The sequence below is a fragment of the Notechis scutatus genome, chromosome 2 (assembly GCF_049901735.1).
Source record: "Notechis scutatus isolate UNSWTSFEM ecotype Mainland chromosome 2, rNotScu1.2, whole genome shotgun sequence".
Classification (NCBI taxonomy): Eukaryota; Metazoa; Chordata; class Lepidosauria; order Squamata; family Elapidae; genus Notechis; species Notechis scutatus.
Genome location: NC_142010.1, coordinates 77,985,451 through 77,998,421, shown reverse-complemented (window position 1 = coordinate 77,998,421; position 12,971 = coordinate 77,985,451). Strand labels below are relative to the sequence as shown.

Here is a 12,971-nt window from a genome sequence, read left to right as displayed (position 1 = left end):
TGAATTTCATTTTATTAGATATGGCCCAGTGTTCTAGTCTGTCAAGATCCATCTGGATCTTGAGCCTATCTTCTTGGGTGTTAGCTATTCCTGCCAGCTTAGTATCATCTGCAAATTTGGTAAGTTCCCCTTCTATTCCCTCATCTAAGTCATTAATGAAGATATTGAAGAGTACTGGGCCTAAGACGGAACCTTGTGGCACCCCACTGCTTACTTCCCTCCATGTAGACTTAGACCCATTAAGGACTACTCATTGAGTACAGTTTGTCAGCCAGTTGCGAGTCCATCTCGTGGTGGTTCTATCTATTCCACTTTTTTCTAGCTTACTAAGAAGTAGGTTGTGGTCTACTTTGTTGAATGTCTTGTTGAAATTTAAATATATTATATCCACAGTATTTCGCTGGTCTACTAATTTAGTTACTATGTTGAAGAATGAAATAAGGTTGGTTTGGCATGATCTGTATTTAACAAACCCGTGCTGACTGCTAGTTATTACTTTACTTGTTTCTAGATGTTGGCAGGTCTGTTTTTTTATTATCTTTTCCAGTATCTTCCTGGGTATTGATGTTAGGCTGATTGGTCTATAGTTTCCTGGGTCTGTTTTTTTCTCTCCTTTTTTGAAGATGGGAACCACATCATCTCTTTTCTAGGCCTCTGGTAGTTCCCCAGTGCTCCAGGATTTTGAAACATATGGTGCAGTGGTTCTGAGATGACCTCTGCCAGCTCCTTTAAAACTCTGGGATGTAATCCATCAGGCCCCGGTGATTTGTTTTCATCAAGATCAGACAGGTGTTCTCTTACTATTTTTTTTTTTTTTTTTTGCTTATTTTAACTTTTATTTCTGGCCTGTCTTTTACAGTTATGTTTTTGGTGGGTTGAGTTATACAATGCTCAAAAAAATAAAGGGAACACTTAAACAACACAATGTAACTCCAAGTCAATCACACTTTTGTGAAATCGAACTGTCCACTTAGGTAGCAACACTGATTGACAATCAATTTCACATGCTGTTGTGCAAATGGAATAGACAACAGGTGGAAAGCATAGGCAGTTAGCAAGACATCTCCAATAAAGGAGTGGTTCTGCAGGTGGTGACCACAGACCACTTCTCAGTTCCTATGCTTTCTGGCTGATGGTTTGGTCACTTTTGAATGTTGGCGGTGCTTTCACTCTAGTGGTAGCATGAGACGGAGTCTACAACCCAAACAAGTGCCTCAGTGCCATCAATGCGGGCTGTGGCAAGAAGGTTTGCTGTGTCTGTCAGCGTTGTGTCCAGAGCATGGAGGCGCTACCAGGAGACAGGCCAGTTCATCAGGAGACATGGAGAAGGCCATAGGAGGGCAGCAACCCAGCATCAGGACCGCTACCTTCGCCTTTGTGCAAGGAGGGACAGGAGGAGCACTGCCAGAGCCCTGCAAAATGACCTCCAGCGGGCCACAAATGTGTATGTGGCTGCTCAAATGGTCAGAAACAGACTCCATGAGGGTGGTATGAGGGCCCAACGTCCACAGGTGGGGGTTGTGCTTACAGCCCAACACCATGCAGGACGTTTGGCATTTGCCAGAGAACACCAAGATTGGCAAATTCGCCACTGGCACCCTGTGCTCTTCACAGATGAAAACAGGTTCACACTGAGCACATGTGACAGACGTGACAGGGTCTGGAGACACCGTGGAGAACATTCTGCTGCTTGCAACATCCTCCAGTATGACCGGTTTGGCAGTGGGTCAGTAATGGTGTGGGGTAGCATTTCTTTAGGGGGTCGCACAGCCCTCCATGTGCTCGTCAGAGGTAGCCTGACTGCCATTAGGTACTGAGATGAGATCCTCAGACCCCTTGTGAGGCCATATGCTGGTGTGGTTGGCCCTGGGTTCCTCCTAATGCATGACAATGCTAGACCTCGTGTGGCTGGAGTGTGTCAGCAGTTCCTGCAAGGCAAAGGCATTCATGCTGTGGACTGGCCTGCCTGTTCCCCAGACCTGAATCCAATTGAGCACATCTAGGACATCATCTCTCGCTCCATCCACCAACGCCATGTTGCACCACAGACTGTCCAGGAGTTGGGGGATGCTTTAGTCCAGGTGTGGGAGGAGATCCCTCAGGAGACCATCCACCACCTCATCAGGAGCATGCCCAGGCATTGTAGGGAGGTCATACAGGCACGTGGAGGCCACACAAACTACTGAGCCTCATTTTGACTTGTTTCAAGGACATTATATCAAAGTTGGATCAGCCTGTAGTGTTTTTTTCCACTTTAATTTTGAGTGTAACTCCAAATCCAGACCTCCATGGGTTGCTAAATTTGATTTCCATTGATAATTTTTGTGTGATTTTGTTGTCAGCACATTCAACTATGTAATGAACAAAGTATTTAATGAGAATATTTCATTCATTCAGATCTAGGATGTCTTATTTTTGTGTTCCCTTTATTTTTTTGAGCAGTGTATTTTCTTTTTGCGTAAAGACCGATGCAAAGAATGAGTTAAGCAGTTCTTAACTCATTCTTTGCATCGGTCTTCATGCAGTAACATGAAGAGAGGCCCTCATGCTGCCCTGTTCCAATTTGTGCAAGAGTTTCCCCAATTCTTCCATGGAAAGTCTATTTGAAATAGACTTTGCATGGAAAGCTGTGGTGCTGAAGTAAATGAGCTCTATTTGAACTCCAACTGTAAGAGATTGTATCTATGTTTAAAATATGTGTTTTCTTATATAGACATTTTAGAGCTAATTACCAAGCTATGTTCTATTAATACAAACTGATAAACCACTTTCAGATGTATTTAGTGAATGGATGTATTCACTAATGAATCTAATTCATTATTATGTGTTTATAGGATTGGAACCCCAGTGAATTATATGATCAAATAATCTTAGGGTTATACTTAGGTATTGTTGTTGTTGTTAGTTGCGAAATCATGTCCCACCCATCGCAACCCCATGGATAATGTTCCTCCAGGCTTTCTGTCCTCTACCATCCCCTGGAGTCAATTTAAGCTCACACTGACTGCTTTGGTGACTCCATCCAGCCACCTCATTCTCTGCCGTCCCCTTCTTCTTTTGCCCTCAACTGTTCCCAGTATTAGGTTCTTCTCCAGTGAGTCTTTCTTTCTCATTAGGTGGCCAAAGTATTTGAGTTTCATCTTCAGGATCTGGCCTTCTAAAGAGCAGTCAGGGTTGATCTCTAGGACTGACCTGTTTGATTGCCTTGCAGTCTAAAGGGTTCACAGGAGTCTTCTCCAGCATAATTGTTCAAAGGCCTTAACTCTTTGGCGCTCAGCTTTCCTTATGGTCCAACTTTTACAGCCATACATTGCAACTGGGAAAATCATAGCCTTGACTATATGCATTTTTGTTGGCAGGGTGATGTCTGTGCTTTTTAGTATGCTGTTAGATTTTCCATAGCTTTCTTCCCCAGGAACAAGTGTCTTTTAATTTATTGGCTATAGTCCCCATCTGTGGTGATCTTGGAGCCCAGGAAAATAAAATCTGTCAATACCTCAATTTCTTCCCCATCTATTTGCCAGGAATTGAGAGAACTGGATGCCATGAACTTAGTTTTCTTAATGTTGAATTTCAAGCCCACTTTTGCACTCTCTTCCTTCATCCGCATCAAGAGGCTCTTTAGTTCCCTTTCTTAATTTCAACTTGTGATTCATCTAGCCCCGCCTTTCTCATGATGTGCTCTGTGTCTGAGATAATTCTCCAGTGGACCACATTTTGTCAGAGCTCTCTGCTATAACCTGTCCATCTTGGGTGGCCTTGCACAGCATAGCTCATAGCTTCATTGTGCTACACAAACCCCTTTGCCATGACAAGGCAGTGATCCATGAAGGAGATACTTAGGTATAGGGTTATAGATATAGAAAGCTGCACTGTACTGAGATAGAACATTGGGTTTATCTAGTTTTGTCATTAACTGATGAGAACTCTTCAAGATTTCAAGAACAAGCTTTTCTATTTCTGTCTTGGATATAGTAAAGTGCTCTACAATGTGCAAGGTTCCTCTTTTTCTGCTTGAAGCAGTAGAAAAGGTTTGGTTGTAAAGAACTTCTGTTGTTGAATATAATAGAGCTATAGTCTGTACAGTTCCGGATCTCAACTTGGTTTATACTCTAGTACTTGAAGTAGATGAAGCATTGCTTAAATGCTAACGTAGTCTTCACAGTTGGATAAAGAGGTAATTATCTGAATGTTTGAGGTATTTCTTCTGTCAGGCCTTGGAATAGCATGGTTATGAATCCCCTTTTTTAGTTTTTTTTCTAGTATAAGATGGGATGTTTGTTCTTTTGGTCAAGCTATCTTTTTTTTTCTTTGCATTGTTTCACATTTATTTTTAAGTCACACAGAATCGTCAAGGGTTTGGACAGTCTCAATATAAAAATAAATAAATACAATAGACATTTGCAAGACCTGTTAAGTAATCCAACTGGACTCAATTAAATCTCTGGCACAAAAAAATAATAAGTTACTCACAATATTCATCAGAGTCAGAAGATACTTCTGAACATATTCCTTCCCATGGAACTGTACAACTGAGTCATCAACTCCAAGAAGCACTTCAATGTTGTAGTCATCATCAGCCGCATGTCTTGGATATCTCCTCCTCTTCCTTGAGGAACTGATTTCATCTTTCAAGAGATACAGCATGCTGTCCAGATTGCTTAAATCAGCCTCTAGAAGAAATTGAAATAAAAAAATGTGTTTGAATTTTAGATCTCATTTCTTATTCTTTCATAATGCGGCACTTTCCAGATGTTACGAGACAAAAACATCGAGTCTGCTTGGCTTGTAATATGCTTTGATTACAGCAGCTGGTAATTTTGAGACATATAGTCCCTACACATCTGGAAGGGACAATTTGGAGAAGGCTGCTATAGATTGTGTCATGACCAAATAAGCAGGACCCAAGAGGTTCTTACACAAATATTGTATATATCTTCAGTGAGCCCAGCACATATTACCAATCTTAGATTGACTCATTTTCCTTTTTTAAAAATTGTTCAAAACACACATACTATTTAACAGCAGCTGTCTCTGTCTTGTTATATAACATTTAGATGCTGTAATATATGTATTTTACATACAACTACAGCTGCAGGCAGGGGTGGGATTCTACCAGTTCGCACCTATTCGCTAGAACCGGTTGTTAACATTCTAAGCAGTTCGGAGAACCAGTTGTTAGAAGAAATTACTGGCCTAATCCTGTAAGGAAGGCAGGAAGGAAATATTCTGGTGTTGCTTACAGAAACTGCCTCTCCATTAACCCTTATTACATTCTTGGCAGGACTAGACTTCCTGTCTCAGGAACATCTCTAGAGTCTTTTTTTCCTCCTTTGCTGGTACTTTGCTTGTGTGGAGTGACCATTCAAAGTTACAATGGCACTGAAAAAAGTGACTTATGACCATTTTTCACACTTATGACTGTTGCAACATCCCCACAGTCATGAGAGGCCAGGCAAGGAGATGCGTGCCTCGATATGAGTGATATTGAGTTGGCCATGCCCAGCCAATAACATGACCACCAAGCCATGCCCACCAACTTAGCCACACCCACAGAATCAGTTGTTAAAAAAATGAATCCCACCCCTGGCTGCAGGGTCATATGATATTGATATTGCAAAAGCTATATATGTCAAGCATCCAGAAAGTATCCATGATATCAATCACTCTGAGACTTTATCTCTCCAATTGATTTATTAGGAACAGATCTGGCATGTTCAAAAGCAATTTCCCAAGTGAAAGTTTTTTGGCACGTTACACAGAACCCACCTTCTCTGCTCCCTTCTCTCCTCCCACTTCTACACTTCATAAATCACGAGAACCAATTAACTGCACCTGGAAATTCTTAATACAACACACAGAATAACCTTGAACTTTTCAACTCCTCTAACTCTCTAAAAAAAATGTGGCAGCTGAATTTTAAAGCTGACAGGCGTCCCCCCTTGAAAACTCCTCCTAAAAGAAAAACAACAACACACATATAGGGGTTAATAAATTGTCCTTAACCCCCTCCCCCACCATGAGGACCTTTCAGTTTGTGGGGAAAATCCTCATGGAATTGGTTAACCAATTGATCAGCATGAACATCCCAAGTCTTTACCCAACTACAAGACCAAATATTGCAATCGGCCATGGTGTAATCTATAATCAAGAATTTTTTGAATCTCATAATGTGTTTCCCCATGTACCATCAACGGTTTTGGGGGAGCGAGTGGTAGTGGTCTTATCATCAATGTAGTAGCTGGTTTTAATAAACTACAATAGAACACTGGATGAATTTTCCCCAATAGTCGAGAAAGACGTAATTGGACAGTGACTGGATTGATTATCTTTGAAATTGGGAATGGACCCAAGAATTTTGGACCCAGCTTCTTACTGGGCAGTTTCAACCTAAGATACTTGGTCGACAAATATAATTTGTCCCCTACTTTAAAAGGTGGTTGAAGGGATCTATGTTTATCTGCCTGTTTTTTATAATTTTTTGCAGCTTCACTCAAAGCTTTTCTTTGTATCTTTCCACCCTTTCTTTAATGAGTTCATTCATTAACTTTTTACATAGTCCTTGACATCAGGTTTAATTTTTGGCCACTAGAACTGTCTACTTAGTAAATGTAGGGTTTTTAGGAATGCGAAGTGGCCTCCCAGCCAGGAGTCGTGGCTATGCTTTAGTACCAGTAGTCTTAGGGTTGTGGGTACATAATGCTTAGTCCCTTTCCAAGCTAGCCCATCATTTATTGTCAACTCGGTTTGATGGCCCAGAAACCAAGGATTGGTCAATAGGGGCATTTTCAATTCTGCAGTCAGCCTATATTCCAGGTGTTTGGGGTTGTGGTTAGCTTGGGTTCTAGTGGTTACTTGGCCGGTCAATTGAGCATCTGAAATTAAGGCTTGTACTATTTTCTCTCAGTGGCTGTCAAACTGAGGTTTTCTGGACAGATCATCTGCCAATACGTTTTTCCCTCCGGGGATATATTTAATGTTGAAATTGAATCGCTTGAAATATTGGGCCGAGCGGACTTTGGGCAATAATCTCCTAGGGGTCTTTAGAGCCTCGAAGTTCTTATGATCAGACCTCAAAGGTCTCTGGAGCCCCTTCTAGAAAATGCCTCCAAGTCAATAAAGCCCATCGTTTGGCAAATGCTTCTTCCTCCCAGACCGCCCACCTTTGCTCTGCGCCTGTCATCTTTTTGGACACATAAGCACAAGGCATCACTCGGCCTTGAGAGTCTTTTTGCAGCAAAATGGCTGCCACTGCTACATCACTTGCATCTGTTTGGACAATAAGAGGCTTGGTCATGTCTGGGTGCTTGAGGATGGGCTCTGTTGCAAAGAGGCTTTTAATGTCTTGAAAGCTTTCTGACAGTCCATAGTCCAAGCCAGGGGTTGACTTGGCTTTGGTTTGGTGGGTGACAGGCCCGTTTTTAATAGCTCTGTCATCGGGAGGGCAACTTTAGCAAAGGATGGAATGAATTGTCTATAGAAGTTGGCAAACCCCAAGAAACTTTGAAGTTGTTTTCAGGTTCTGGGGGGTTGCCAGTCCAGCATCGCTTTCACCTTTCTGGGGTCCATTTCAATCCCCAGGTTGAATATTCGGTAGCCTAGGTAGTCTAGTGACTCTTTGTGGAATTCGCATTTTGAGAGTTTCACATATAATTTGGCGGCTAGAAGTTTTTCTAGAACCTGTCGGACCAATTGAACATGTTCTTCCATGGTTTCATTGAAGATAAGGATGTCATTCAGGTACATGAGGACCCGCCCGGTAAAGGTGTGGGTATAGCACCTCATTGATGAGCTGCATAAACACTGCAGGAGCCCCATGAAGTCCGAAAGGCATGACTTTGAATTGGAAGCTACCCAGAGGGCAGTTAAAAGCAGTTTTCCACTCATCTCCCTCTTTGATGCGGACCCAGTAGTAAGCTTCCCTGAGATCTAGCTTGGTGAATACTTTGCCCTTTGACAGGTGATTCAATAAGTCCTTCATAAGAGGGAGAGGATACATATTTTTGACGCATACTGCATTCATGCCTCTAAAGTCAACACACAATATCAATCTGCCATCTTTCTTCTTGAACAACACGGGGCCAGCTAATCTTGATATGGCAGGCTCAATAAAACCTCGTTCCAAATTGCTGTCGATGTATTTCCTTAATTCAGCCATTTCAGCAGGCGTCATGGAATACATCTTTGGTTTTGGTAATTTCGCCCCAGGCTCTAACTCTATGGCGCAATCAGTGGCTCGATGGGGAGGTAAAACATTACACTCTTCTTCACTGAATACTTTAGCCAAATCTTTGTATTGGTCCGGTACTTGGTGGTTATCTGGGAGAAGGTCGGATGCCATGGATACTGGCTCAGGCTCTGGGTTTGAGCTGACTGGTGGCTTTGTAGTGGGTGGAAGAGGGATCAATGGACCCGGTCCAATAAGGATTTCTCTGAATCCATCCTCCCATTTGATCGTCGGGGCCCATTTGTCTAACCAAGCAAGTCCCAGTATTATTGATTCTGACATCTTGGGGGCCACTATGAAGCATATGAGTTTGTGATGGGGCCCTAATTCCATCTTGATTAATTCCGTCAATTGAGTGGCTGCCCCCCCATTAAGGTTCCTTCCACTTGCTCAAATCTGATTGGGCGTTTTAGCGGGTTAGCCCTTATGCCCAATTGTTCAACGATGGGGAGTCCGATAAGACATCTGGAACACCCAGTATCAATGATAGCTTCTAATTCCCCAGTCTCCCCCATGTTTGGTACCACTAACTTGACCTTGACTGTAAAAGATATGACGGGATCACTCACATTGGGTCATCTTTGCAGGTCTGGTTTTTGGGGACGTGGTGTCAGTCTGGTGGTCCGTTGCCCCCATCTGTGCAGAGGGGGCTTTCCCAGCTGTGTTTGGTGAACCCATCTCTGCCCAGAGGTCTTCCTTGATTCTTCTGACCTCTAACAGCTGTATTAGGCTTCGACTGCGGAGCTTGTGACATAGGAGCAGGGGCTAGACAGTCTGCTGCCCTATGACCGGCTTGGTCACATCGGTAATATTTCAGCACCCTGGTGGGTCGGGTACTAGCAGGTTCGGCAGATCCGGTCGGCGGTCTCCTCGCCACAATTCTCTTAGTCGGGCTGCCGGAAGGGGTTTCCTGTGTGGGTTGATGCTGCAATCTAAGCTGAGGGAGACGGTATATCACGACTGTAAGGTCTCTGGGATTCCCCTAATTTCACAGGCCTTCTTTACTTCTGGATCAATGGCTCTTTTAAAATAGTGTAAAGTCATTCTTTCAGGCCAATCCAGGCTTGCAACCCTTCTAAAGTCCCAAATGAATTCTGACAATGGTCACTTGCCTTGCCTCATTTCCATTAACTTCTCTTCATTCTCTGCTACCCTGTCTGGATTTTCAAGTCTGAGTCTTAATAATTGAATAAATCCGTTTACATCATGTAATTTGGGGGCTTTTCGTTGTGTAGTTGGGCCACCCAGTCTGAAGCATCCCCTTCATTCATCCCATTTGTTATGGCCGTAACCAAATCGCGCTCTGTGGCATATTGATCTCCAAATTGTTCTATATGGGATCGGATTTGAGTGAGGAAGTAATTGAAATGTTTGTGGCAGCCATCGAACATGGCCTCAAAGGGTATTCGGTCCGGCCTGGGTCGTGGTTGCAGAGGTGGCACCTGCCAAGCTCCTGCAAGTTGTAGTGGAATGGAAGGATGGCGTACGTAGGCTGGGTAGGCCCCCTGAATCCTGGCTGGGTGGTGCCTCTCTGGAATAGGGGTCCCTGTGGCCTCACTTCTGGTTGGAGATGCAGTTGTGGTTGCCAGGAGGAAGATGGGTGTGGCCTGGTTCCCTGGTCGGGTGGAGGGGGTGTGGCTGCTGTCTGGGCAACCCCCCTTCAGACCAGGGCTGTGTTGGTGCTGGCTGCCATTGGCATTGAATCCACCCCTGGCCTGGATAAAATCCCTACCCTGGAGGGATACTCTCTGCAGGGGGCAAAATTCCTTCTGAGAAATGAGGGGATTGCCTCTGAGGCTGCAACATACCTCTGTTAGTTGATGCTTCTTTCTGGCTTCCTCCAACTGGCATCTGTATAGTCTCCTCGTTTCTCACGATATTTGGATAAGTGAATATAGGTGGTCTCAAGCTTCTACCTCTCCAAACAGACTGTGAGACCAAATCTATCATCTTTAAATTCTGGAACTGTTGATGTAAATCTGCCCTAGATGGACTTCCAGGAATAATCTGGGGGTTGTCTTCTTGAGAGAAATCTGACCCCAATTGTCTCTCTTCCCTCCAATCCGACAGAATAGCCATATGCCTGGGGCTAGAGAAAGATTTCTCTTCAGACAGCTGGGTTACTTCTGGGTTATAACAACTTCTTGAGTTGAAACGCTTCGGTATAGCTCCCAAATCTCTTTCTCCTACTGCCACCCTGAAAGCATCCATCATCTCCTTCAAACAAGGGCTAACAGGTTCAATTAATGCTCCCGAGGGAGGGCCCCCACATGCTCCCCCCTGCACACCTCCAATTTCGGCTGATTGCTGCTCTTTGTCCATTTCTGGGAAAAGAACTCTGGGGCATCAGCCAAGCCCATTCAAAAAATAAAAGTTAGACTTGGGAAATAATTGTCAAGCATCCAGAAAGTATCCATGATATCAATCACTCCGAGACTTTATCTCTCCAATTGATTTATTAGGAACAGATCTGGCATGTTCAAAAGTAATTTCACAAGTGAAAGTTTTTTGGTGCATTACACAGAACCCACCTTCTCTCCTCCCACTTCTACACTTCATAAATAATGAGAACCAATTAACTGCAACTAGACATTTTTAATATGACACACAGAATAACCTTGAACTTTTCAACTCCTCTAACTCTCTAAAAAAATGTGGCAGCTGAATTTCAAAGTTGACAATATATTGTCAAATGCCTTAATGGTCTCTTAGTTCAAGACTTTGGCCTGTATAGACAAAACTGCATGGCTATCTAAAGCACTTTTTCCCACGTAATGTGGAAACTGCTGGGGATGTCCTACTGAGGCGATTCACATTTGAAATTCCACCTGTTATATGTATGAATCAGTTTTCTCTGAGTTATTTCAAAAGTTCAGTATAGATTCCCTTGGGAGTTGTAATGTTCTATTTTCAGAAAAGTATCCGTTGTATGTTTTCAAATTAGCTTTTAGTGGTGTTTTAATAGTTCTTATTGATGTTTCAACTAATATTTAGGGTTTAACATTTTAATAGTGAATATGATTTGATTATGATTTTGCTTTCTGGAATTAGCTGTTTGGTTTTATATATTTGTACACAAATAACCATAAAACAAAGCTTTTTTTAGCCAATGTGTCTCAAAGTATAGGAAGTCATAGGATGTCAGAACAGGGGTACATTAAACATGCATGTAAACACCTAAGATAACAATTAAACAAACAGCAAAAATGGTCAAATTAAATAAATGCTGTTCTTCAATATCTAAGTTACATCTGTAACAACTACCGTGTTTCTCACATAATAAGGCCGGGCCTTATTTTTTTTTGAGCCCCGAAAAAATGGCTAAGCCGTCTTTTCGGGGGTAACTTAATTTTCCCCCTTTCATCCTCATCTAGAGCGTCCCGCGGGCAGCCTCGCCACCAGCCGCTCCTAACGGGCGATCATGGCGAAGCGCAGCGAGCTCCCTACTCCCACCAAACACCTTTGCTGCAGACCCAAGACCTTTGGCACCTGCCGCTGTTGCTTTCCCTTCTGCCCATTCCGCTGCCGTTTGGAGTGCCATTGGAGCTGCTGCCGCCGTTTGGAGCTGCCTCTGCCGTTTGGAGCTGCCTCTGCCGTTTGGAGCCGCCGCCGCCGTTTGAAGCTGCCTGCTTCACGCTTGGAGCACTGCCGCTGTTTGGAGCACCACCGCCACTCCAAACACGGCGGCAGCTCCAAACACAGAAGCGGCAGCTCCAAACATGACGGCGGCACTCCAAACGGCGGCGGCGGCTCCAAACAGCGGCGGCAGCTCCGCTTCCTGTGTTTGGAGCTGCCTCTGCCGCTTGGAGCCGCCGCCGCCGTTTGGAGTGCCGCTGTCACGTTTGGAGCTGCCGCTTCTGTGTTTGGAGCTGCCGCCCTGTTTGGAGTGGCGGTGGTGCTCCAAACAGCGGCAGTGCTCCAAACGCGGAAGCGGTAACTTCAAACGGCGGCGGCGGCTCCAAATGGCAGAGGCAGCTCCAAACGGCAGAGGCAGCTCCAACGGCACTCCAAACGGCGGCGGCGGCTCCAAACGGCAGAGGCAGCTCCAAACAGCGGCAGCAGCTCCAACGGCACTCTAAACGGCGGTGGCAGCTCCAACGGCACTCCAAATGGCAAGTCCCCCCACCCTTCCCCCTATTTTGCATGTTTTAAACTAGGCCTAAATTTGGGGGGAGGGGCTTAATTTGATTTTATGCCTAGAAAACATGCTGGGTCTTCCTATTGGTGGAGGCCGTATTGTTGGAGAAACACGGTAGATAATTTGGAGTGATACAATTATAGTTATATTATGTTATATTACATTATGGATAGTAGATATGGATTGTGGATTGTAATCCAAGTTTATAATGTTCTTATATTTCACACTAAAAGAAGAATAATTTGGCATGATTTCATCATGAAAAATATTGTCAAATATCTAGTAGCAGCATGCATGTGGATGTGTGTATTTTAAAAGCACATTCTATATTAATATGTATGTACATATTGACAGGCAGTTAAAAGATGGTGCACAGTGCTATATGAAGTAGAATGGGAAAATATTACTCATTGATTTAACAGTCAAACTACTATGCTAATAAGTTTGATTTACTTTTTAAAGTACCATTACTCCCTTGCTCTACAATCAGATGTGAAAAATTTAGGAAATATAGGAAAGCGAAATAAATAATATGACTTGGGACACAATAAGAAATTGTACCCAGGATTTCACAGATTTTTTGCTGTGTTGTTTGGATATGTAAGT

General features: G+C 43.6%; 1 protein-coding gene across 2 annotated transcripts in view; it reads right to left on the bottom strand.

Moving 5' to 3' along the window:
- ADAMTS2 (ADAM metallopeptidase with thrombospondin type 1 motif 2) overlaps window positions 1-12,971 on the bottom strand; it is a 305,104-nt gene that overhangs the window by 104,388 nt on the left and 187,745 nt on the right. For both annotated transcript variants that reach the window (XM_087955238.1, XM_087955239.1), the window contains exon 4: window positions 4,474-4,673. In XM_087955238.1, coding sequence (XP_087811364.1) covers window positions 4,474-4,673 — 200 coding nt within the window. The remainder of the gene's footprint in view (window positions 1-4,473; window positions 4,674-12,971) is intronic.